This window comes from Lynx canadensis, chromosome D3 (genome assembly GCF_007474595.2).
Source record: "Lynx canadensis isolate LIC74 chromosome D3, mLynCan4.pri.v2, whole genome shotgun sequence".
NCBI classification, from domain to species: domain Eukaryota; kingdom Metazoa; phylum Chordata; class Mammalia; order Carnivora; family Felidae; genus Lynx; species Lynx canadensis.
Genome location: NC_044314.2, coordinates 8,323,575 through 8,349,401, shown reverse-complemented (window position 1 = coordinate 8,349,401; position 25,827 = coordinate 8,323,575). Strand labels below are relative to the sequence as shown.

The following is a 25,827-nucleotide window of genomic DNA, read 5'->3' as shown; positions in this document are numbered from 1 at the left end:
AGAGGTTGCTGGATGGTAGGGTAGTTCTATTTTTAACTCTTTGAGGAAACTCTGCTGTCCTCCAGAGTGGCTGCACTCGTTTGCATTGCCACTAACAGTATAAAAGGGAGGTTCCCCTTTTTCCACATCCTCACCAACCTCTGTTGGTTCCTGTGTCATTAATTTTAGCCATCTTGACAGGTATGAGGTGATATCTCATTGTAGTTTTGACTTGTATTTCCCTGATGATTTTTGACATTGAGCATCTTTTCATGTATCTGTTAGCCATCTGGCTGTCTTCTTTGAAAAAATGTCTATTCGTGCCTTCTGCACATGTCTTAACTGGATTATTTGTATTTTGGGTGTTGAGTTTGATAAGAAGGGGCACATGCACCCCAATGTCTATAGAAGCATTATCAACAATAGCCAAATTATGGACAGAGCCCAAACGTCCATCAACTGATGAATGGATAAAGAAGATGTGGTATATATATATATATATATATATATATATATATATACACCACCATAGGTATACACACACACACACACACACACACACACACACACACACAATGGAATATTACTCAGCCATAAAAAAGAGTGAAATCTTCCCATTTGCAATGATATGGATGGAGCTAGAGTGCACTCTGCTAAGTGAAATAAGTCGGAGAAAGACAAATACCATATGGTTTCATTCACATGTGGAATTTAAGAAACAAAATGTGTGACCGTGGGGGTGAAAAGAGAGAAGCAAACCATAAAACAGACTCTTAGCTACAGACAACAAACTGAGTGTTGGTGGAGGGAGGTGGGCAGGGGGATGGGTATTAAGGAGGGCACTTGTTTTGAAGAGCACCAGTTGTTATATGTAAGTGATGAATCACTAAATTCTACTCCTCTACACTATATGTTATCTAACCAGAATTTAAAAACTTGAAACAAACAAAAGATGACTAACCTGCCGATATCATAGTTTAATATTAATTTAAGCTGAGGTCTTTGAAATGGATGCCAAATTTAGTTTTTTAGTTGGCCACTAATAAACTCAATACTTTTGTTCCAACCATAGTTGGTAAGGAAATTTTTTTTTTTTGTTTGAGATATAGATACGTGAAAATTTGTTATGTGATTTTTATCCAGGCCCTACTGTTTGTCCCAGACTTACATACGTTAAGCTGTAGTATCATCTACTAAGCAGTTAGTCGATAGAAATTACATGGAAATTTATCTTCGATGATTTGAGATTAATCATGCAGTCATTTCCAATTCAGAGTTTTGGTTTATGATAACATAGAAATGGAGTGTATCATATAATGGAGAGTATTGTATGATAAAATAGAAATGGAGAATTTAATGTTTCCTCTGCATGTGCTGGTCACTTTTCTCTTTGGTAGAAGAGGAAGTAATTTCTCATCACGGTAATGAGTTCGGCATTCTCTTGCTCCCTGTTTTGCTTCTTGTATTACATGTGTGTTTTCAGTAACAAATCGACCTCATGATGTCCAGCACATCCAGATCATTTTGGTTCTCCATCTTTCCCTGTCATCCCAGTGTTACTCTCATCCCTTTTGTTCTCAGGGACTCCCTCCACTACTTCGTGGAGACATCAGCCATTGATATGTCTCCCTCACCCCTTTTTCACTCATATCATAGGATTTCCATTCTCAGTCAAACACTGTCACTATGTGGAACACATTTAGTTGTTTCTTTTAAAAGTACATCTCTTAGATTTCCATTAAAATTCGGTAATACTTGAAAACACACCTTTGTGTTTGGACAATGAGCTCTGGTCCCTTCTTCTGGCTTCATTGTCAATCCCGTAAGGAAGGAGAGCATTTATCAAGACGCATTGGTGGAGTTCTTAACATGATTTCAGTCCAGAAAGCAATACTTTCATGATTCCACATGAAGCAATATCAATGAACCAAAAAAGGGCATTTTTCTTATTTTATAAAAAAGTGAAAAAATTTTCCCTGTGTTGGTCAGAAAGTATTTAACCATACAAAAGTCTAATCTAAGAAGGTAATAGTTCTCTTAATGATTTAGGCAATATTTTCTTAAATGAGCATTCACTGTTCCTAGCTTTAAGATATTCATGGAAATAAAATTGTTTTAAAAATCAAATTTCGGGGCATCTGAGTGGCTCAGGCGGTTGGGCATCCGACTTCAGCTCAGGTCATGATCTCACAGTTCATGAGTTCGAGCCCGATGTCAGGCTCCGTGCTGACAGCTCAGAGCCTGGAGCTTGCTTTGGATTCTGTGTCTCCCTGTCTCTCTGCCCCTTCCCCACTTGTTCTCTGTCTCTCTCTCTCAAAAATAAATAAACATTTAAAAAATTAAAAAAAAAAAGAATACATTCCATATGGGCAAGATAATTTTGTTTTTAGTACCTAATAGAAAAGTAAAGCACTTAAAGTCCTAATGAATTCTAACCTTGCTAAATTTAGAGTCTTATAAAATAAACTGCCCTATTTGCATCCTTCATTTCTTCCTTGGTTTGAAAGTCAAGGAAATTATCTTCCTTTTATAATTCCTGAATTATTGTTTTTTAAAAAATGTTTATTTATTCATTTTGCTTACATGTGCAAGTGAGCAGGGAGGGGCAGAGAGAGAGAGAGAATCCCAAGCAGGATTCATGCGGTCAGTGCAGAGCCCAACTCAGGGCTTGAACTCACAAACCAGTGAGATCATGACCTGAGCTGAAATCAAGCTCTGGTTGCTGAACTAACTGTGCCACCCAGGCATCCCTAAATTACTGGTTTTTGTACTTTGATAGAAATGTTGGATTGCCAGCAGATGCTTGGAGACTGGAGGAGGATGGGGGGACCAGTGAGAGGTTGGAATAAAACTTGTTCTTTTGTTTTCCATATGAGTAACCAGTTTTCCCAATACCATTTATTGAGTAGTTTTTATTCCATTGTTCTAAATTCCAACTCAGTCACATAGCTGTATTCCACACGCGTGTATTCAAGCTTGGGATCTCCACACTAGCTTCTACTTGTTCCTTTATCTGTCACTACCTCGGTACCGCACAAGTCTTTTTTTTAATGTTTATTTATTTATTTTGAGGGTGGGAGGGCATGAGTGGGGTGGCGCAGAGAGAGAGGGAGAGAGAGAATCCCAAGCAAGCTCTATGCTGTCAGCACAGAGCCTGATGCGGGGTTTGAACTCACAAACTGTGAGATCATGACCTGAGCTGAAGTCAAAAGTAGGACACTTAACCACTTAACTAGCTGAGCCACCCAGGCACTCCTATAAGTCTTCATATCAGAAAGGGAAAAACCTGGGGCACCTAGGTGGCTCAGTCAGTTAAGCGTAGGACTTTGGCTCAGGTCTTGATCTCATGGTCTGTGAGTTAGAGCCCCGCTCCCGGCTCTGTGCTGACAGCTCAGAACCTGGATTCTGCTTCAGATTCTCTCTCTCTCTCTCTGCTCCTCTCCTTCTTGTGCTCGCTCTCTCTCTCATAAATAAACATTAAAAAAAATAAAAGGGAAAAACCTTTACTTCATTCTTCTTTAGCATCTGCTACAATTTTAGATTTGCAGAGTTGTGCAAAATACCATGTAGGGTTTCGGTTGAAATTACATTTATAGATTAGTGTGAGGAATCCTTAAATTGCTCATATATCTCATTTCCTTAGGACTTTAATGTATTTCCAAAAAGTTAGATATTTTCTCCATAATAGTCTTAATTCCTTTTCTTAGATTAATTCCTGTTTTACATTTTCAGTGCCATTATAAAACATATATTTTATTTTTACATTTTCTACATCTTGTTGCTGGTGAATTGGAAAGCAGTTGATTACTGTTTATTCATTTTATGGTTGGTTGACCTGCTGAAATCTCTATATTGTAATAATTTGATAGGATTCATTTGGCTTTCTAAATGTAGACAGTAATATTTCCATAAATAATGGTGGGTTTCTTGGTTTCTTTTACATCTTTTTAACTGTTACATACTTTTTCTTTGCTTTTGGATTAATGAACTTCCTAGGAATTTTATATATATTTCATACATAATAAATATTCTCATCATGTTGCTGATTTTAAAAGCCTTACTTCTATGATTCGTTATTAAACATAATATTTCAATTTGTCTTAAATAATATTTAAAAATAAATATTTGGAGTGCTTCTGATTTCCAAACAGAAAAGAAAATGACTTAGAACGAGGTCATTCAGATAAGCCTCACGTTTTTTTGTTTTGTTTTGTTTTTTATAAAACGTTAGATTCCAGAAAATAATATATCGATACTTACAGAGTTCCGAGTGATAGGAAATGTTACCCCAAAAATATCATGCTTGGCCACATTATTACCCAATGTCCATGCAACAGATACACCTTCATAAACATGAAAGATCTTAGGAATTCTAACACCTAGAAAGAATTCTTGAAAAATACTAATGAAATACTAAATCCTGCCAAAAAATCAAGGGGAAGACAGGAAAGGACCAGCGCCAGACTCAGTATCTGCATAATTAGCACAGTGTCTACAGGTCTCACAGAATCAAGCATTTGCCATGAAATTGAATTCAGCCAAATAGTCAATGAATCTAGAGAAGATATGTGGCCCTACTCAGGGATGTGAGGACTCAAGGAATACACTACAAATGCTTCTTAAATAACTCGGCACCGAAATCTGGCCCGCTGTAACACGTGTGGGTATAATAACCTCAGGAAGAGAGAATCTGGGCTAAAAGGATCTGGTAAGCATTGAATCTGTTGATCTTGAGATAATTTAGTCAGTTACGAGCAGAATGCCAGCTAAATGCCATAGAAGTTGACATGTACAACTACATACAGCTAACAAACTGCCAAACACACATTGTTAAAACAGAAGACTAAAATGAATATTTTGCTCTTATTCAGTAAAGATTCACTATGTCTCATTTTTATAAGATGAACTCTAACTACCCATCTGCTTGTCCAAGGACGTGAAGAGAGAATCTACACAGAGTTGGTTATTTAAATATTATTTCCAGTTGGTGCAAAACTTTCTTCTTTGCACCTTTATAGTATCTGAAATTTTTGTAACTACTACAGATGCCATTATGTTTACAAATCCTATCACATCGTTATTCTTATTCTTAAATTTGAACAAGAGGCAGAGATGAGGCCTGTGTATTCAAACGTATCCACAATACATTAGGATGTTTTTGTTTTAAAAGGACTCTTGAGGGTCACCTGGGTGGCTCAGTCGGTTAAGCATCCGACTTCAGCTCAGGTCATGATCTCATGGCTTGTGAGTTCAAGCCCCGCGTCGGGCTCCATGCTGACAGCTCAGAGCCTGGAGCCTGCTTCGGATTCTGTGTCTCCCTCTCTCTCTGCCCCACCCCTGCTCATGCTCTGTCTCTCTCCCTCTCAAAAATAAATAAACATTAAAAAAAAAAAAAAAAACTTTTAAAAGGACTCTTGATAGTGATTTAGCTCAATTCCCTCATTTTATTTTATTTTATTTTATGTTAAATATTTATTTATTTTTGAGAGACAGAGAGAGAGCGTGAGTGGGGAGAAGGGCAGAGAGAGAAGGAGACACAGAATCTGAAGCAGGTTCCAGGCTCTGAGCTGTCAGCACACAGCCAGATGCGGGACCCCAACCCGTCAACTGAGAGATCATGACCTGAGCCAAAGTCGGATGTTTAACCAACTGAGCCACCCAGGCACCCCTCAATTCTCTCATTTTACAGGAGAGAATAAGAAAGACCAGGTGGTTCAGAAAGCAGTCCAGCATCAGTTGGCTGGTTGGTGATTGAATGAACAAGGGATTCATTTCACATATCCTCAGTTAGTTCATCAAAAATACGTGCAGACAAAAGAATATGCACATTAACATACAAGAGAGAAGCATTTAAATCCCATTCAAGTAATAACAGATAAAATGATCTGTAAGGGATATTCCACTTTGAACGTATGGAAGACTTCGGAATGTCTGACGTACCGCTGCTTCTGCCACTGCCACTGCCTCGTTAACTCAGTCTCCCTTCCTTCATTCAGCCAGTCCTCTACAGACTGTCCGGTGACCCGCGTTGTCACAGACCACCCTGAGAGCATCACTGTCACGGCACTTTCTTCAGAGAAAGCATGGTGGTCTGCCCCACTACACTACAAGTTCCTTCAAGTTAGGATTAACACATAATCATATTTTCCAGTGCTTAGCACAGTGGATGTATTAAGTGCTCTGTGAAAATGTCCCGAGCTGATTGAATTGAATTTAGGAATCTGCAGCCCACTAATTATTGAGCACTTACTATGAGCAACACATTTTGAAAAGAGCTGGATTATTCCTCTATGTCTAGAAGAGTGTGTGAATTTTACACAAATGTGGAAACTTCGACTGTTCTGATTTTATGTTTTTGAACAAGGAATAATTTATGACCTCTATATGGTAAACACATTTCAAAGACACCATCAATATTACCTGGCCAAGCTGCCAATAAAAATCTCCTTTGCGGAGGGAATTCTCTCTGCGTTTATATGATTTTTACAGGAATATGTCTTAAAAGTGTATTGACAGTATAGTCTAACATGCTCAAGATGTATCAGAGATAGGGCTTCTGGTAAAAATAAGCTCCTTAGATAGCTTTCCGTATGATTATGTTTTTCCAAAGGCATGATTGAAGGATTTTTGAAAAGGACTTGTATCTAAGCAGAGATTTTAAAATAAAACTGTCATGTTCAATTTGACGTTTTATGATTGTGACATATGAAAAATACCGTCAAGTTACAGGGCTGTCATTATTTTATTGGGATACTAGGTAAATAGTCTCTCTTCCCATGTATCTTCTTAGTCAGAAGAATGCATTTTGAGAATTGAAATGTTATCTTGATATATGAGAACCCACATGGACGATAAATATGAAAAGAGTGGGGAGAAACAGAAGCCTTCTCGCAAGTCCTGTGGCATCTAGATCACAACACAAATTGCCATGGACCTGTCTAATTTTTAGTGTCATTTCTTTTAAGCAAGCTACACAGTATCTTTAATTTTCCTCCATTAGGAGTAGTTAAAATCTGCATTCTTAGATGATTCATGTGCCCCTTTCTAGGCCATTCTTGATGTTCCTACTCTCTCAATCATTGAATGCTTCACTCTCTAGTTAACCTCTTACCTTTCTTATTGTCTCCTTAGAAATCCTTCTCTCCATTTTTTTCTAATTTTTTTAAGTATATTTATTTTGAGACACACAGAGAGAGAGAGAGAGAGGGAACAAGCAGGGGAGGGGCAGAAAGAGAGGGAGAGAGAGAGGATCCCAAGCAGGCTCTGAGCTTCCAGCGCAGAACTTGACTTGGGGTTCGAACCTACAAACTGCAAGATCACGGCCTGAACCAAAACCAAGACTTGGGCTCCTCCATTTCCTTTTAAATGTCAGCCCTCCCCCTCCTTCCTTCTGGACACCCTCCCTTCCCTCACGCAGAATGCTGTCCTTGGTCCTGCTAGACTAGTAGTTTCCTTGAGTCTCAGTTGCATCCTCTGTAAAATGGAAATAATAGGAGTAGCCACCACAAAGCGTTGATGTGAGAGTTAAGTGAGACGGCGTGACATTCAAAGTTTTGTAATGTGTATCAACTGTTATTTAAAGCAAAGACTGCTTCAGAGTGGCCAAAATGAACAAATCAGGAGACTATAGATGCTGGAGAGGATGTGGACAAACAGGAACCCTCTTGCACTGTTGGTGGGAATGCAAATTGGTGCAGCCACTCTGGAAAACAGTGTGGAGGTTCCTCAAAAAATTAAAAATAGACCTACCCTATGACCCAGCAATAGCACTGCTAAGAATTTACCCAAGGGATACGGGAGTACTGATGCATAGGGGCACTTGTACCCCAATGTTTATAGCAGCACTCTCAACAATAGCCAAATTATGGAAAGAGCCTAAATGTCCATCAACTGATGCATGGATAAAGAAATTATGGTTTATATACACAATGGAGTACTACGTGGCAATGAGAAAGAATGAAATATGGCCCTTTGTAGCAACGTGGATGGAACTGGAGAGTGTTTTGCTAAGTGAAATAAGCCATACAGAGAAAGACAGATACCATATGGTTTCACTCTTATGTGTCTTATGTGGATCCTGAGAAACTTAACAGAAACCCATGGGGGAGGGAAAGGAAAAAAAAAAAAGAGGTTAGAGAGGGAGAGAGCCAAAGCATAAGAGACTTTTAAAAACTGAGAACAAACTGAGGGTTGATGGGGGGTGGGAGGGAGGGGAGGGTGGGTGATGGGTATTGAGGAGGGCACCTTTTGGGATGAGCACTGGGTGTTGTATGGAAACCAATTTGACAATAAACTTCATATATTGAAAAAAAAATAAAGCAAAGACTGCTAAGGGATCACCTTGCCTCAGGCTTTTCCTCATCAAACTACTCTACACCCCACTGCCAGAGTTAACCATTCTTTTTTCTTTTTTTTTTTAAGTTTATTTATTTTGAGAGAGAGAGAGAGAGAGAGAGAGAAAGAGAGAGAAGGGCACAGGAAGAGGGAGAGAGAAAATCCCAAGCAGGCTCTGTGTTGTCAGCACAGAGCCTGATGCGGGGCTTGATCCCGGAAATGGTGAGATCATGACCTGAGCCAAAACCAAGAGTTCGACACTTAACCAACTGAGTCACCCAGGTGCTCCCGGAGTTAGCTATTTTATTTTATTTTATTTTATTTTATTTTATTTTATTTTATAGTATTGTATTGTATTGTATTTTATTAATGTTTATTTATTTTTGTGAGAAACAGAGTACAAACAGGGGAGGGGCAAAGAGAGAGGGAGACACAGAATCCGAAACAGGCTCCAGGCTCTGAGCTGTCAGTACAGGGCTCCAAGATGGGGCTCAAACTCACAGACCTGGAGATCATGACTTGAGCCAAAGTCAGACACTCAACCAACTGAGCCACTCAGGTGCCCCCAGAGTTAACTATTTTAAAACACAAATGGGACCACAAATATTTAATGGCTGTCCATATACATTTTCTTTTAAAGGCAAAAACATCTCTGTAAAACATCCATACTTGTGGATCACATTTTAATATTCCTTGACAGAGAGGAAAGGAATATTACTGGCCCATAATTTTTAAATTGAGAAACTTCTCTTCTGTCCTCTTGGTAGACCCTACTCCTCAATCCTGTGGTAGAAACCAATTTTTAAAGTTCTTTTTTTTTTGGAGTTCTAGTGTTTCTTATGGAGATCCAAGAAAATATGGCTATATATTTTTACTTTTTTTCTTTATCACACTAAACGTACTCCTACAGATATCTTCATATCAGGACCCAGACACCTGTTTTATTCCAGTGTGTAGATGTGTCATAGTTTAATAATTTCCTCACCAACAGGTGTTGGTATTACTTCCAATATTTTGTTACTGTCAGCACTCGTGCCGTATAGAACTCATGCACGTAGCGTTATTATGAATGTAGGTGTATCTGTGGTACACATTTTAAATTTTTTTTTTTTCAACGTTTATTTATTTTTGGGACAGAGAGAGACAGAGCATGAACGGGGGAGGGGCAGAGAGAGAGGGAGACACAGAATCGGAAACAGGCTCCAGGCTCTGAGCCATCAGCCCAGAGCCCGACGCGGGGCTCGAACTCACGGACCGCAAGATCGTGACCTGGCTGAAGTCGGACGCTTAACCGACTGCGCCACCCAGGCGCCCCATGTGGTACACATTTTAGAATGTGGGAATGATGGATCATATTATGTAATTTGAAGCCAAGGCCTTATGATGAGCAGATAAGCTTGATCCGCTCAAAATCTTCTTCCTTGAAAACTAAGTCTTACATTGATGGGAAAAGGTTATCAGGTTGTCCAGATGTTGGGACATCTGGAAAGCACAAAGAAAAAAATTTGAACGCGCAGCATAGTGACTCGAGTTAAGGATACTGCATTGTGTACTTGAAATTTGTGAAGCTGGTAGATCTTAAGTGTTGTCACAACAGCAACAAGATACAAGAAGAAAACGATTACTGTGAGGTGATGGGTATATTAATTATCTTGATCATGACCATCATGTCACAGTTTATACATATAGATCAAAGCATGAAGTTGGACACCTTCAATGTAAAATTTTTATTTGTTAGTGATACCTTAGTAAAGCTTTTTTTTTTTTTTTTTTAAGAATGTTGGCAAGTAGTTGAGAGTCCCTAGAGGGCTTGGTTTGAATAAAAAGAAGTAGGGACAGTTGGAGAGGCTGGGGTAGGGATTGCGTGAAAGGCTTTGTATGTTGTTAGCCTGCACAGTAAGAATTTACCAGTATGCAAATAGAATCCTTCAAATGTGTCATGAAATTGAGAACTTTTTTTAAGTTTATTAATGTATTTTGGGGGGGGGGGGGGGGGATCCCAAGCAGACTCTGTGCCTGAGATCATGACCTGAGCCGTAATTAAGATCAGATGTTTGACACAACGAACCACACAGGCACCCCAAGAAATTGTTAGTACAATTATTTTTATGCCATTGTACAGAATAGTTTAGAGGGACAGCAGAGGTAGGAAGTCAATTTAGCAAAAAATAGCAATAATTTAGTGTCATGCCAAACTTTCATTAAGTTTCGTAACTTTTCTGCCTGCGCGTCCCATTCTGTAAGGAGGGATAATTATATTGCCTATCTCATTGGGTTTTGGTTTGGTTTAAATTATGTTATGGGGTGCCTGGGTGGCGCAGTCGGTTAAGCGTCCGACTTCAGCCAGGTCACGATCTCGCGGTCCGGGAGTTCGAGCCCTGCGTCGGGCTCTGGGCTGATGGCTCAGAGCCTGGAGCCTGTTTCCGATTCTGTGTCTCCCTCTCTCTCTGCCCCTCGCCCGTTCATGCTCTGTCTCTCTCTGTCCCAAAAATAAATAAACGTTGAAAAAAAAATTAAAAAAAAATAAATTATGTTAGTATTTATAAGTCCCTCAGAATAGTGGGGAACATAATAAGAACTTAAGGTGCTATTTATTATTACTGAAAGTTAACGATTGCTGCTGTTACCTGATTGAAACAATGTCCAGAACGTTGACTGGAAAGAAGAGGCAGGTTAAACAATAAAACTAGCGTAATACTTAAACAAAACACCCAAATCAAATTCTGTGGCTTAAAACAGAAAGCCAATACATTTTTGAACCAGCGGCCAAAATCAAATCGAGAGAAAATGAGAGCAGTAACAGGGTGAAGTGAATAAGAAAAACTGTGTACTTTTTGCAATGAAATTAACTTTCTGAGTAAAAACTCTTGCTGAAGACCATGCATTTTAAGGCAGCTTTAGATGTTTGAAAGCAGTCACCCTTTAAGCTAGTTCCTCCTGGCCTTTGGAATTCTTGGAGCTTTTAAGTCTTTTTCCTGCCAAGAGGTGAGAAGCTTCTGCAGGAGGTGAGATACCTCTGTTCCCCTACTGAGCGGGGATTAGGGGCTCAGGCTTCAAGGTGCCCATGCTAGCAAATGCCATTTAGTTTAGACCTTGACATTTTCTTTCACTCCTGATTTTTATTACTAAACAAGATTTGGGTACTTAAAAAGAAAGGATACACATTTTGTTTAAAAGGGTGTTCTGGGGCCCTGTTTGGGACCTGTTTGGGGTTAAGAATTTATTTATAACTAAGCACGTGGAAGAAAGATCTCTTGGTGTGTTTGATCGCCAACAAGCCCAGTATTGACCTTAGGTTTCTGAGGTTTTAGAAGGAGGAAAGTAAAGTTGCAAACTCTCTCTTTTCACTCGTTTCTTTTTTGGTAGACAAGAGACTGTCTCCTGGGTTTTCACACATGCAGTGTGTTGAAATTTTCATTGTATCAGAATAAATGGGTAATTCTCCTTCCCCGCCTGGTTTCCAATTCTTGAGAAACAAGGCTTTCTTGTAGATATTTAGAATATGTTTCTCTCTGATTTAGGTGAACAGAAAACAATGGAAGGGGTGTTTGAGTGAAGATTGAGGAAGAGGCATTTCCCACACATGAGTGACTTCAAAAACAAACAAACAAACAAAAACAGTAGAAACAGACATTTGTTTCTGTATAGCACCTCTCTTTTAGCCCATTTCTGGGCTGTATATTTTGTGTCTGTATAGCACCTCTCTTTAGCCCATTTCTTTGTTTTTAGCAACCTTCCCTCCCCCCCCCCACCTCCCCTTAAGGCTTTTATCCCTGGAGAAATTCTACCTGTCTTCATATCTTGGTGTCAGTTTTCCCATCTTTAAAATCAATACATTGATACCTTGCTTAAGACTCAAGGACACGATGCACGAGGAGGTAATGTAGTCATTACAAAAAGAGGCTCTGGAACGAGAGTATTAGGATTTGGTCCTGTATCTCAGTTAGTGTCTTTGTTCTTTTTAACATTTCTGTGCCTCATCATGTGTAACACATGTAATGGTGGAGCCAAAAAGTGTTGTTTTGTGGATGAAATGAGTGAATCCATTTTAAATATTTAGACCAATGTGTGGTCTAGAGTAAGTGCCCACTTTGGAATTTTTATAAGACCATGGGCATCCCCCTTATCCATGAAGGACATGTTCTAAGACCCCCCAGTGGATGCTGAAACCACAGATACTACCTAACCCTATATATACCCAGTTTTTTTGCTTATGTAACACACCTGTGATAAAGTGTAATTTATAAAGGGGCTCAGTAAGAGATTCACAAGAACTAATAAAATAAAACAATTACAACAAACCACTGTAATAAAAGGTATGTGAATATGGTCTTTCTCAAAATACCTTATTGTAATATACTCCCCCTTCTTCTCGTGATGATGTAAGATGATAAAACGCCTGCATGTTGAGCTGAAGTCAGGTGAATGATGTAGGCACTGTGACATTGCTTAGGCCACTGTTGACCTCCTGGTGATATGTCTGTCATAAAGGGGATCACCTGCATCTGGACTGTGGTTGGGTAACTCAAATCACAGAAGGCAAAACCATCGATAAGGGGGACCACTTAGGGTATTGACTTATTAATCCAGCAACTTTTAAGTAATTACTTTGCTCTGAATGAGTTTAGGGACGGGAGAGGAATGCAGGGATATATAAGGCACGGCCCCTTCTCTGAAGGAGATTATAATCTAATAAGGGAGATTAATTCTCAAAAGACACCAAAGAACAGATGATAAAGGAAAATGGGGTAAAGGGACATCCCTTTTCACCGGTTTGATCTAGGAAAGCTCCATGGGGAAGGTAGGACAAGATAGGATTCAGAGGTAGCCAGGATTCTCAAGAGTGTGAATCGAAAAATAAAGGGATTTGAGATTAAGAATATGATTGAAACAGGAACTGAAACAAATCTACTCAAGGGGGTAATGAGTAAACCAGTGCAGTTTGAGGAGAGGATTTTAGTGGTAAAATTGACAGTTGTTTGATTGGACTTTGTGACTAGCTCATGAAGGTTCTTGGATGGCAAGCTTCAGAATTCAAGATCTCTCTTGTAAGCAATGGGCTCTGGTGAAGCATTGAAAGATTTGTTTTTGGTATTTGTATTTGTTTTTTGGTCCAAAGAGATAACATGGCCAGAGCTGTGCTTTAGGACATTTATCATGCGATAATTCAGGAATTGTAGTGGAATAAAACAATGTGAAGGCAGGGATCAGATGGGATGCTAATAGAATAGTGCTTATTATAGTAAGATTCCATTACTTTTTAGTAGAGAAGATGAAAACTAAGGGAGAAATGTTATGCATGAGTGATTAAATGTTTTTGTCAACTAAATGGATATTTGTATGGCATGGGATGGAAAGAGTTTCCGAGGTTGCTAAAGCAAAAAAGGGGAGGTGCTCTAAGAAATTGTGTTAAGCCATTACAAAGTAGGAAAATAGTAAAATATTAAAATGGGAAACAAAAAAATGAGAAGGTGAAAAAATTCAAATCAGTAACCACATAAATGTAACATTATGCATTTCTTTTAATAAGCATAAGTCATAAACATACTGCCATAAAGGAAATAACTGACAAATTTGACTATGTCAAAAACTTGTGTGAAAAACGGAACTATAAAAAAGTGAAAAGCCAAGCTACAAAATGTGTTTCCAACACATTTACCTAATAAAGGATTTAAAATTAAATATATTTTTAAATACCTACAAATAAACAAAAAGGAAAAAAATACAGCATATCAACATGGATAAAGTTTAATCGTGTAATTGGAGTGAAAAATAGGTTTTGTAATGTGTTATACATGATGTTTTATATTATCAATGCAAAATTTAAAATTTGAAAATTAACAGATATTGCTGATGCAGGCATAAACATGCATTAAGCACGTTAAAGTCTTTGATTTGAAGGATGCACCTTAACTTTTTTTTTTAAGTTTATTTATTTATTTTGAGAGAGAGAGCCGGCGACAGGGCATGGGAGGAGTAGAGAGAGAGGAAGGGAGAGAATCCCAAGGAGGCTCCATGCTGTCAGCTCAGAGCCTGATGTGGGGCTCGAACTCATGAACCACAAGGTCATGACCTGAGTCAAAACCAAGAGTCAGATGTTTAACTGACTCAGCCACCCAGGCACCCCGGGATGCACATTAACTTTAAGATACTTTAAAGAACAGTGGATTATTAGGGGCATTGAATAATTTTATTTTAGGTTGATAGCTTGCATTTAAGACAATTCAGAAGGTTTGTAGACTTAAACCAACTTGATCAACCAGTTTGAAAGAAGTAGTGGAAACGTGTTTGCTGATTTGATATTTTGAAGAATAGGCAACTTTATAGTTTTAAAGCGAAAAAGCACTAAATATTGAGTAGCAGGCGAGGAATCAACATTGGATGAGTCTGCAAATTTGTATCAAGAGGCTGGAGGAAGATAATATTTTCACGAGGAAGATATAGTTAATAGGAATTATTCTAAGAGGTAGATTGGAAAGCATCCATTTTACAGGAAGCCTGCAGTTTATAACTTTGTCAAGAGCAGTTTTCTTAATGCAAATGTTTATATGTCATATCGAACTCAGTACACCTACGACTAAACACATTTCTCCGGTGTTTTGACAATTGCGTAAATGCCATCATTCATTTAGTTACGAAGGTATGAAAACTTAGATGTAGCTCCAATCCATCTGTGGCTTCGCTCCTGTCTAGTTGATTGTGAAGTTGTAAATTTCCCCAGTAATGGTTTTCATCTTGGGCTTATCTTCTTTGTTTCCACTGACTCTCTTTCTGTGGTGTCAATGTGCTAATTACCCGAGGACATTTCTGTATGGTCATAGCCATTTTAACCCTGAGGCTGGTCCGGTATCCTTTCAATATTATTTCCTTTGCATCCCTCTCTTAATAAATTGATCATTGACTCCTGCTGCAGCAAATGAAAGCTCTCTCTGATTTTTAAGGTCCTCTACCATGTTTATTTTTAGTCTTTTCTCTTTCCTAGATGTTTTTTTTTTTCTCAATTCAAGTCATTTCACAATATCACAGTGGCGTCTCTTCTGGGTTTTACCGATGGATTTGGGGATGGTTTAGATAAGGGAAGGGGAGAATCAATAGCAACACCAAGATCTGAAGCTTGGGTGACTAAAAATATGCTTTAAAAATGGAAGAAATACGAAACCCAGGAGGGGAAGTAGAATGAAGAGGAAATATTTTGCGCTTTGATTTGGACATTTGACTTTTACTTACTGGTCAAAATATCAGTTTGAAATTGTGATCCCAAAACTCTTCTGTGATCCTGAACCTCTTGGCATGATTGAACACGGTACTAACTGGATTCATAAAATAAATACAAACTGGATTTGTTAATGGAATGCTGTTTTTCCTGATGATTGAATTCCACCTGTACGACTGACGGATGAAGGTAAAAGACCATGAATTTCAAAATCACACATTAGTATACAGCCAAGGGATATTCTGACTTGAGAGAAACTACAGCTTGGAAGACATGGTTCTTTCCCGGTGATCTTGAGCAAAGGGAGAGGATTTTTGTTCTCTGTTGTGCCAGTGTTGGCCTGTCTGAAAGCAGAAGCTGAAAGAGTATCATTGTGAGATTCCTTCCAGTGCTGTGATTGTTTCCAAAAACCACCACCTGCTTGGGGTACCGCTCAGCAGGCCTGCTGTACAACTAGCTTTCATTCTCATGATAATGATGACAATTTCACACTCTCAACCTAAAACTTGCTACCGCAGTGAAGCATTTCATGTCTGGCTGTGACTCTAAGCCACGTGTGTATTCTCACCCAGTATTTCATTGATGGCCTGGTAGACAAACGCAGTCAAGAGAACTGTATGTATTCAGGCGAAAAAAAAAACAAAACAAAACACTTGGCCTCCTCACAAATTGCTATTGGTGAGAACCGGGGAAATCATCCTTTGCCCTTGTGAATTTCACAATTGTTTTTCGGCGTAATTAAGACAAAGTGGAAGCAAGATAATAGAAACGGAAAAGACTAGCACATTCATTTTGCTCATTCCAACTACATGAAATGAGAGAAATTGAGGTTTACGTATTGTTCTTTAAGCATTATCTCAATGTTAGTATACAGCAATGTTTTTATGTTGCATTAGATAACACGAATGATGCAGGGCTCACATCTGGGGTTTGTGCGTGCACAAATCTGACTGCAGGGCTCAGTCCCCAGATGTCCGCATCACTCCTGTCTCTTTCTGTAGTGCTGAATGGGTAGCCTCCCCTCCCCTCACCATCCTTGTGCTGTGATTCCCTCCACAGGGCTTAGCACTATTGAAAAGACTACTTACGAATTCACGTAATTATCTGCTATCACCTGTCTATCCACTGGGATAGGAAAAAGAAATCCTGCACGAAGCAGGAACTTTATTTCCTTAAGAATAGAATTTTGGTGGTTGCTGTTATCCTTTCTCTCTCTCTCCCTCTCTCTCTCTTCCTTCCTTCCTTCCTTCCTTCCTTCCTTCCTTCCTTCCTTCCTTTCCTTTTTCTACTATGTCCACAAAATATAAAATTCTCAAATAGTTTTTGAATGAGTGTTTGGGAGTGATTCTGGTGTTGGTATGTGTTTAACAGCAATTAAATATAGACCAGCATTGAAAGATACCAAAGTTCATATCTATACTGAAGTGATAGCCAAAGATAACCTTATCAGTGCATTAAACTGAATCCTACGTATTAACCACTTTTCACAAAACTGTGCCTCTCGCTAGTACCGTACATATGTTGCGAGAGGACCAGGACCCTGGACTACCACTTGGAGTTGCTCAGAACTACAAGTTCTCTAGTTGCAGTGTCTGTTCCTGGATGGGTTTTGCTTATTTGGTTTTGCTGATTTGTTTATCTGATACACAGTTATAAATAAATAATTGAGTCCTGTACCCCAAGTTATCATTCGTATCTTATCTTACTTTCCGAAGGGAATACAAGTAAAAGCCACTCCCACATAGTCCACTTTCTTCTGTAGGCTTTAAAATCTCTAGAGATGAAGTTTCCGTGACTCCCTTTAGTCCAGTGGACCCTCGGGTTTGACAGTTCCTATAATCAGAAATTCTTCTGAGTTTCTGACCAAATCCTATTTGAAGCGAAGAGTTCACTAGGTCAACATGATGGAAAAGGTCCATTATATCCGACTTTTGGTGAAGGTAACGCTTGTGAACGAGTCCCAGCTAAAAACACATAATTATGGCTGTGAACTAAAGCCAAGAAATCACCATTTACTTCACAGTGAGTCTTAAACGGAAAAGGGATGTCCTTTGTGTAAAATCACCTTGGAAAGAGAAAACACTAAGGAAAAGAGATTGCTGTGAGGTAAAAGGGTTTCCATCAGATAGAAAGGAATTAAGAGGGTGTTTAATTGTGGAAAGCTGGCTAGCTGCCTAATGCAGTGGAAAACTGAGGCCGTGGAACATCTGGGGATCCTGGGGGTCTGTGGAGTCCTGGCAACAGTATGGAATTTTCTAGAAGGAAAATCTGAAGAGTCCTCAGGAGCCTGCTTGGTGAGACAACTGGCATGTTTGGGAGATAACTCTGAAAGAGAAGGTGAGATCCGCCAATCCCTCAGAGAGTGAAACAGCATCCTGAGCTATGATGGGACAGGCAAGACTGTCATCAGCTAAGGGACAGAACACAGGAGGAAAGTGCATCTTCCTGCAAGCACTGAGCTCTGTTGCTAACCAGCCAAATGGTCCCTGCATCTTCGATGCCCTTGAAGAACCAGACAAAGGAGACTGTACCAGCCCCTCCCGCATACTGCTAACAAAAGGCATTTATTATTATTTTGTGTCCTGGGACAAAAATAAAAACAAGGTATCTAATTCCATTTCTGTGGTTCTCTTTCATGTACTTGAAGAATTAGTATCTTTCATTTATAAGCAAAATAAAGCCTACTCCTTTATTTATTTATTTATTTGTTCCTCAGAGGAGTGATTCCCTGGTCTCAAGCAATCATTTTACTGCTCATCTCTGGAATTTCTCCAGCATACTTATTATATAAGACACTACTTCTAGGGCTTAAAGCAGAACACAGTGCACTATTAAAATCGTGTTTGATGAAGAGTAACAAAGAAGTGATTTCCTCATGCTTCGGCTTATTTATGCTGCTAGTATGAAGGTTGTTTTTAGAACGCTGATTCATGCTGAATTTGACTTTACATTGACACAGAATACTTCCCAAGTCTCAGCACCGGAGCCCTTTTTATTATTTTACTCTGATGACAAAGCAAAACATTTTGGAAAACTGCATCAAACAAGAAAAGAAAGCAAAACGGAAAACTTCCGCATTCATTAGCGTTTATTAAATTATTCTTTTACTGATTTAAGTTTAAGGGTTCAACTAGACCTCTAGTCAAAGTATAAATAGTCCAAATAGCTGTGATGCATTTATATCATTTTCCCCAATACACTATGTGTTTTCATCACTTTACGGTGAGATTTTCATTAGACTTTTGAAATATAAAAAAAGAACTTATTGAGACAGACTAAATTGAGGAACTTTGTAATGTTGACCCGGAAAATGAAACAGCCAGTTATTTTTAGCAGCAAAATGGGTTTATTGGGGAATAGCAGAGGAATTGTAATTTGAGAGTGAACCCCAGGCAAGTCTAGAGAACAAAGGAGAAGAATGGCTGTGGCTGTTATAATAAAAAAAAGTCCATGGGAATAAACAGGGTTCAGAGTATAGTGGCTCCTCATTGGCTGACTTGTGACAGCCTCTCCCTGGCTGGGCTGTTGCCAGGCAAGGAGAAAATCTTCCTTTCCTCTGCTGCTGGAGGCAAGTGTAGGACTCTTCCTTTGGGGATGCAAGATACTTTTCTTTTTGTGGAGTCCTGGAAGGGTGGCTGAGTGGCAGGGTGTGAGAGCCCCCCCTTCTGGTCTTTGATTTCATTTTATTTTATTTTTTTTTATTTTTTAATTTTTTTTTTCAACGTTTTTTATTTATTTTGGGACAGAGAGAGACAGAGCATGAACGGGGAGGGGCAGAGAGAGAGGGAGACACAGAATCGGAAACAGGCTCCAGGCTCCGAGCCATCAGCCCAGAGCCTGACGCGGGGCTCGAACTCCCGGACCGCGAGATCGTGACCTGGCTGAAGTCGGACGCTTAACCGACTGCGCCACCCAGGCGCCCCTTTGATTTCATTTTAAAAGAGGTTCTTTTATTCGTTTTATTCTTTTATTTCATGGCAGACACTGATCTACGTGGATATCTCCCTGCCCACTTTAAAAACAAAACAGTCAGTTATTTTACCAGCAAATGGGTTTATTTGGGAATAGCAGAGGATTTGCAATTCAGAGTAAGCAAGCTATAGCAAAAGCCCCAGGCAAGTCCGATAAGCAAAGGAGAGAGACATTATTTTATAAAGAAAATGGAGGACGTTGGGAGGGAGACAAAGGTCCACTGAAGGAAAGCGAGGGGCCAGGGTGATACCAACTTCTCGTGGGCTGGGTTGCCTGGCAAGGAAGGAAATGTTCCTCTTCCTGTTGGAATGTTAAAGCAGTATTGGATTTGCAAGGGGCATCTCTTCCCGGAGAGGTGTGTGACTGAGAGTGGTGGTGAGTGAGTGCTCCCCCTTCTGGCCTCCTGACTCCATTTTATGTATTTATTTTTTTTTTTTAGGGAAGAATTTTTTATTTTTATTTTTATTTTTATATTAAATATAATTTATTGTCAAATTGGTTTCCATACAACACCCAGCGCTCATTCCAACAGGTGCCCTCCTCCTGACTCCATTTTAAATGAGATTTTTGTGTATTAATTTTAACACTGCAAAATACCTGACCAATAGTCTTCAAAACTCTTGAGACCATGAAAAGCAAAAAAAAAAAAAAAAAAAAGGAAAAAGACTGAAAAATTATCAAAGATCAGAGGGATCTGAGGAGACAGGACAACTAAATGCAATGTGGTGTCCTGGATTGGACCCCCAAACAGAATAAGATATTGGTGGAAACACAGGTGATTTTTCAATAGACTCTGTAGTTTAGGTAATAGTACTTTACCAATGTTAATTTCTTAGTTTTGAAAAACATTCCATGGTTATTTAGGATGTGAATATTAGGGATAGCTGGGTAAAGTCTTTTTAGGAATTCTCTGTACCATTTTTTCAACAGTAAATCTAAAATTATTCCAAAATAAGAAAATGATAATTTAAGGGCCTCTGCTTGGTAAACAGTTTATTAAATCAAGTCTTTAACAATAATTTTTAGCTTTATGTGGTTGTATCTCTTAATGTAATAGCAGATAGACAAGATACTACTGAAAATATCCACTCTTTTTATTATTCATTACCAGATTTATTCTATAGCAATACAGAGTGCCAAAATGGAAACACTTATGCTTTCCAACTCATATTTAACTCGTTTTGACATTTTAATGGAAAATAACTGTAGTCACACAAGATGGGCATTACAGTCAGTGAGTGTGTTTGTGTATTTCCATGAATATCATAAGGCTTCATTTGACGTCATCATGGCTTGAGAGCTATGAGCAATAAAGTGCAAAGGGTACAGGGGAAAGCATTGTTCCATAGGAAGGAACAGAAACCATGTTACCAGGGATCTGGTCTCAATTCCTTTCAAAGAGAGTCTTCCTGCCTCACTAAGATTCCAAATCTATTAATAAATAGAAATAGTATTGAAACTCTATATACATCTCATTTTGCCAATTATATTTTTATTGATCTGCTCTAATCCCTCAAATTTCTTCTCAGATTCATGTAACTTTTTTTTCCCTTCCACAATATCACTACTCCTACAAATACCTCCACTACCAACCAACCACCACCATTTCTGCTAATAAAAACAAAATCTAAAAGTACCTGTCTTGGTCAGCTTGGACTGCCATGACAAAATACCATAGACTGAGTGGCTTACACAACAGACACTTATTTTCCCATCCTTCTGGAGATTAGAAGTCCAAAATCAAGGTGCCAGCATGGTCAGGTTCTTGGGGAGCCCTCTCCTTATCTTTCAGATGGTCACCAGTTCTCTGTGTGCTCACATGACTTCCTTCTTTGTATGTGGGAGCACAGAGAGAGAGAGAGAGAGACAAAGCAAGCTCTGTGGGGTTTCTTCTTATAAGAGCACTTACCTCCTCCTGAGGGGCCCACCCTCATGACCTCATCTAAACCTGATTACATCTCAGAGGCCCCATCTCCAAATACCGTCGCGTTGAGGGTGTGAAATCCAACGTGAGAGTTTAGGAGAGATGCAATTTAATTCGTAGCGGTGTTCAAAACCCAAGAGTTTCAGATAAGAGTGTGGACAATGTGACAAACTCGTATTCTAGACAGTTTCTGCAGGTTATCTTTGTAAATCCTCAAATAGCAACTTCATGAGGTATATTGGTCTTAATGTATAGATGAGGAAGTTAGATACTAGAGAAGTTAAAATAACTTCTGCAAGACAGGCATTTAAAAAATAGCAGTATATGCACTAAAATCAAGATGTTCTGGCTAAAGAATGATATTCTTGGTCATTGCAGTAAAATACCCAATACAAATGTGTGAGACTTATACTAATGACTGAGGGAAATGATTCATCCTGGGCAAAAATTCACACTGTATTGTGGAAGGAGTAATTTTAGGAAGAGAGTAAATGAATGCATTTTTTTCCTCTTTCATTCAGCTGTGTAATAATAAATGTAAATAGCCATATAGGTTAATAGTATTCAAACTATTGTGAAATTAACAGGAACTCACTTGCACTCAACAGAGAATTTAGTTTGTCTGTTAATATTATATATAATATAATAACCATAATTATGGGAATTATTTGAGACCTTTAAAAGGATGTTGTTACAAGCAATGCTTTTTATAATGTATGTAAATATCCATAATGGTTATGGATGTGCTGAACGAAGTCTGCTGCTAAGGCTATTTTTATCAGTTTTGCATTATACTACCCTCTGTTAGTTCACGACTCCTCTGTAGCCTTACAGAGGCGTGAACTTTGTATATTTTGTTTCTGTTCACTGTCACACTTATCATATGTTATAGGCATTATTTTCCACCAGCCAAGAGAAGGATACGTGCTTAGAGGGTTCAGTGACTTGCCCAGAAGTTACAATGGCTCTCAAAAGGGATCGAGTTGGAATTCCAAGTCCAGTCGTTATGGTTCCGCATTCCGAGATTCAGAGATCATTAACGTGTTTATTTTTATTTCTTAAAAATTTGTATATGGTGCCCTAATTGTTCTGACCACAGAATATTTGGATCTGAATATTCCGATTCTGCATTTTGTTAGAACTATGTGTCGTTAGTAAAAGAAAGTGTCCCTATGTGTGGCTTTGTCCTCTGTGGCAAATTGCACTTACTTTGTAAGTTAAAGGAGCCGACCTTGTTAGGAAACTACTGTGCACTAGGATGTGGGCTCATCTTGTTGACTCTTCCCTCTGTCCTATGAGGTCCCTTCTTTATGAGACATGGAATGATTAGTCTAAGGTTGCACAGCTAATAAATGGCTGAGCCATGATGTGAATCCATCTGTTGGATTCCCACATGTTGGGAGAGGTCATTGTGAGGATGCTACCACCAGTTGACCTGAGGGCTGGACCGGAGCAGTCAGAGGTTCCTCACCTTACCCTGTCCTTGGAAGGCACCTTCCACCGTACCTGTAGGCAGAAGCATTTCAAGCACAGTCTTGAACAGGCAATGTGTTGTTGAGACCATCCGGACTGAATATGTGACTGAACCCCATTAAGGCTTCTCTGTGTACTTTTTAAGATTCAGCACCTTGTGGCCACCCAAGATAAGCCTAGTATATGAGTTCCCTTGCTCAGTAAACCTGCCACCTACCGACCTGGGGTGGTCTGCCTCTTTCTTGGGTCTCTCCTTGACCAAATTTCACCCAGGGAACTCCCAAGTTTGCAAACTAACACAAAGTTTTACTTATCTTCCACGATACCAAGCTGCCTTTTCTTGTATGTTCGTGTTTTCTAAATTCATTACCTTAAATTTACTTAAAATATAAAGACCTTTCTACAGTTTAAAGAACAGAATCTATAATGCTGAATAAACCCATGGAGAACTGAGTTGAAGCTAAATAAACCACATGTTGATATTATATTATAATCAATGTTCACAATTGCTTTATAGTATTTTACTGTGAGGGTGGAGATCAGTAAGGGGCCACCAAATACATAGGTAACTAGAACACAATGTGCTAACCCCAAGTGTGTAAGAAGAATACCAGGAGATCTGAGGGGGTGATGTGACATCTTATTTCCAGGTATGTGGGTAGAAATCCTGTGACACAGGAGGTGTATCTCAGGCAGGTTGAGAAGGAGAGACGTGTGCACATGTGCCGAAGCTCAGGATTGTCCTTCAGATGCTTTTTGAAGCTACTAGGAAGGAGCTGAAAAGGTAGCAAGAGTCAAGTGGAAGTGTGAGCCTTGATATTCTGTTTATTCTGTTTTGAGGAGAGATCTTCCACACGATTGGTCAAAGAGTACCTTATAACATGGGAAACACTGTCTTCTAGCCAGTAATGAACAACGCACGCTCCAAAAAATATTATATTATCTGGCCAGTATTAGTTAAAAAAAAAGAAGAAGAAAAGAAAAGAATAGAAGAAAAAGAAGAAAAGCATAGTGTAGCAACTTTACAGTTTGAATAAAGAAATAGAAGAGAAATACAGTGATCTAAGTCTCTGATGCTTCCTTCTGTGCATTTCTTTCTTTCTTCTTTCTTTCTTTCCAACATTTATTCATTTTTGAGAGCGAGAACGAGTGTGTGAGCATGAGTGGGGGAGGGGCAGAGAGAGAGGAGACACAGAATCCAAAGCAGGCTCGATGCTCTGAGTCGTCAGCTCAGAGCCCGATGCGGGGCTCGAACCCATGAACCATGAGATCATGACCTGAGTCGAAGTCAGATGTCCAACCGAGTGAGTCACCAAGGCTCCCCTCTTCTGTGCATTTCTTTAGGGCTATAGAGAATGTATACTCCAGCAAAACTGTGCTAAATGTTGAAATTTAAAATTGTGGCCAGCAGCACCTGGGTGACTCAGTCGGTTAAGTGTCCTACTTCGGCTCAGGTCATGATCTCACAGTGAGATCAAACGTGAGTTCAAGCCACACGTTTGGTCTTTGCACCGACAGCTCAGAGCCTGGAGCCTGCTTCGGATTCTGTGTCTCCCTCTATCTGCCGCTCCCCCGCTTGTGCTCTCTCTCTCTCTCTCTCTCTCTCAAAAATAAATAATAGATAAACTTAAAAAAACTAAAAAATAAAATTGTGGCCCATTTGCCTTGCTAGAACTCTCCAGTCACTGAAAGGAGACTCATTTTATTACTTTGCTTTAAACATACCTGGGGAGGGAGGGTGACAGAGTGGGCATCAGGTGACAGGCTAACAGTCTGATATTAATTAGTCCTATGAAACAGGGGCAAAGCCTAGGAATGATGGTTTGTAGGTGTGTGATTACTAGTCCTGCTTTTTTACCAAAGCTGAAGAGATGTGTGTTCTGACAGAGGTGTGTTCAAATCCTGACACTGTCACTGTCTTTATCCTAAAATGAAGAAAACCTACCTCATGTAGTAGAAATGAGGATTACATGTGTATATAAATTTTTAGATGCATTGCACATAATAAGCATTTAACAGATACCAGTTACTCTCTAGTATAAAAGAGTAAAACAGATGCTTCCATTATGAAAACACCTATCTTCCTGCTTTCTAAATTAATATATGAGTGTTTGGGCTTTTAAAACAAACGAATCCTACAAGATAAGCAGTTTTAAATGTGCTGATATTTGAAAGATAGAAAATAGAGCATTAGGAAAGTGCATTGATCTCATGAATCGTGACTCATGGAAAACAAAATTGTTTGTCACTGGCACGCTGAGATAAATATTTTATGCGATATTGACACCATTTGATTTTATTAGATTAAAAACGATTGAAGCCAGCGCATTGAAAACCTCAAACCATAAAATCTTTTCACAAAATATCATTTTTAAATTAAATATTGTGTTTTTAAAAGTTTGCTGTGATATTGATGAATAACCTGGTTTAGACTCAAAAAATGTTCTCTCTATCAGTACATTTAACAAAAATTATTTCCAACGGGTTAACTGAATAGGTAAATTCCTGACATTACAAAACTCATGCGGAAAGGTAGATAATAAGATTCCTTCATTTGCTTTCAGATTTTCAGACGATGCTGGTTGGTTTTCAAGAAAGCTTCTAGTAAAGGACCCAGAAGGCTGGAGAAATTTCCAGATGAAAAGGCAGCGTATTTCAGAAACTTCCATAAGGTAAGTCACAGTGTTTGGAATCGCTGGGGAATAACTGGGACCCCTTGGCAACGACTCATGGAGACGTTTCTTTTGATAGATGAAATCTGCGGAGGCAGAATGCACAACCAGGATAAAATGTCCCTGCTCAGATAAAATGCAAAAGTTATTTTTCTCCTTTATTTTAATCATCTGCTGTAAATGCCAGTGGTTCCTCTGCAAAATGAAAGACTCATTTTTATTGCTACTTTGCAAAATGAGATGACTCATAATTCAACCAC

General features: G+C 39.0%; 1 protein-coding gene across 1 annotated transcript in view; it reads left to right on the top strand.

Annotated features, from left to right (window-relative positions):
• Positions 1-25,827, top strand: part of DOK6 (docking protein 6) — a 366,092-nt gene that overhangs the window by 90,547 nt on the left and 249,718 nt on the right. The window contains exon 2 of the mRNA XM_030336976.1: positions 25,460-25,567. Coding sequence (XP_030192836.1) covers positions 25,460-25,567 — 108 coding nt within the window. The remainder of the gene's footprint in view (positions 1-25,459; positions 25,568-25,827) is intronic.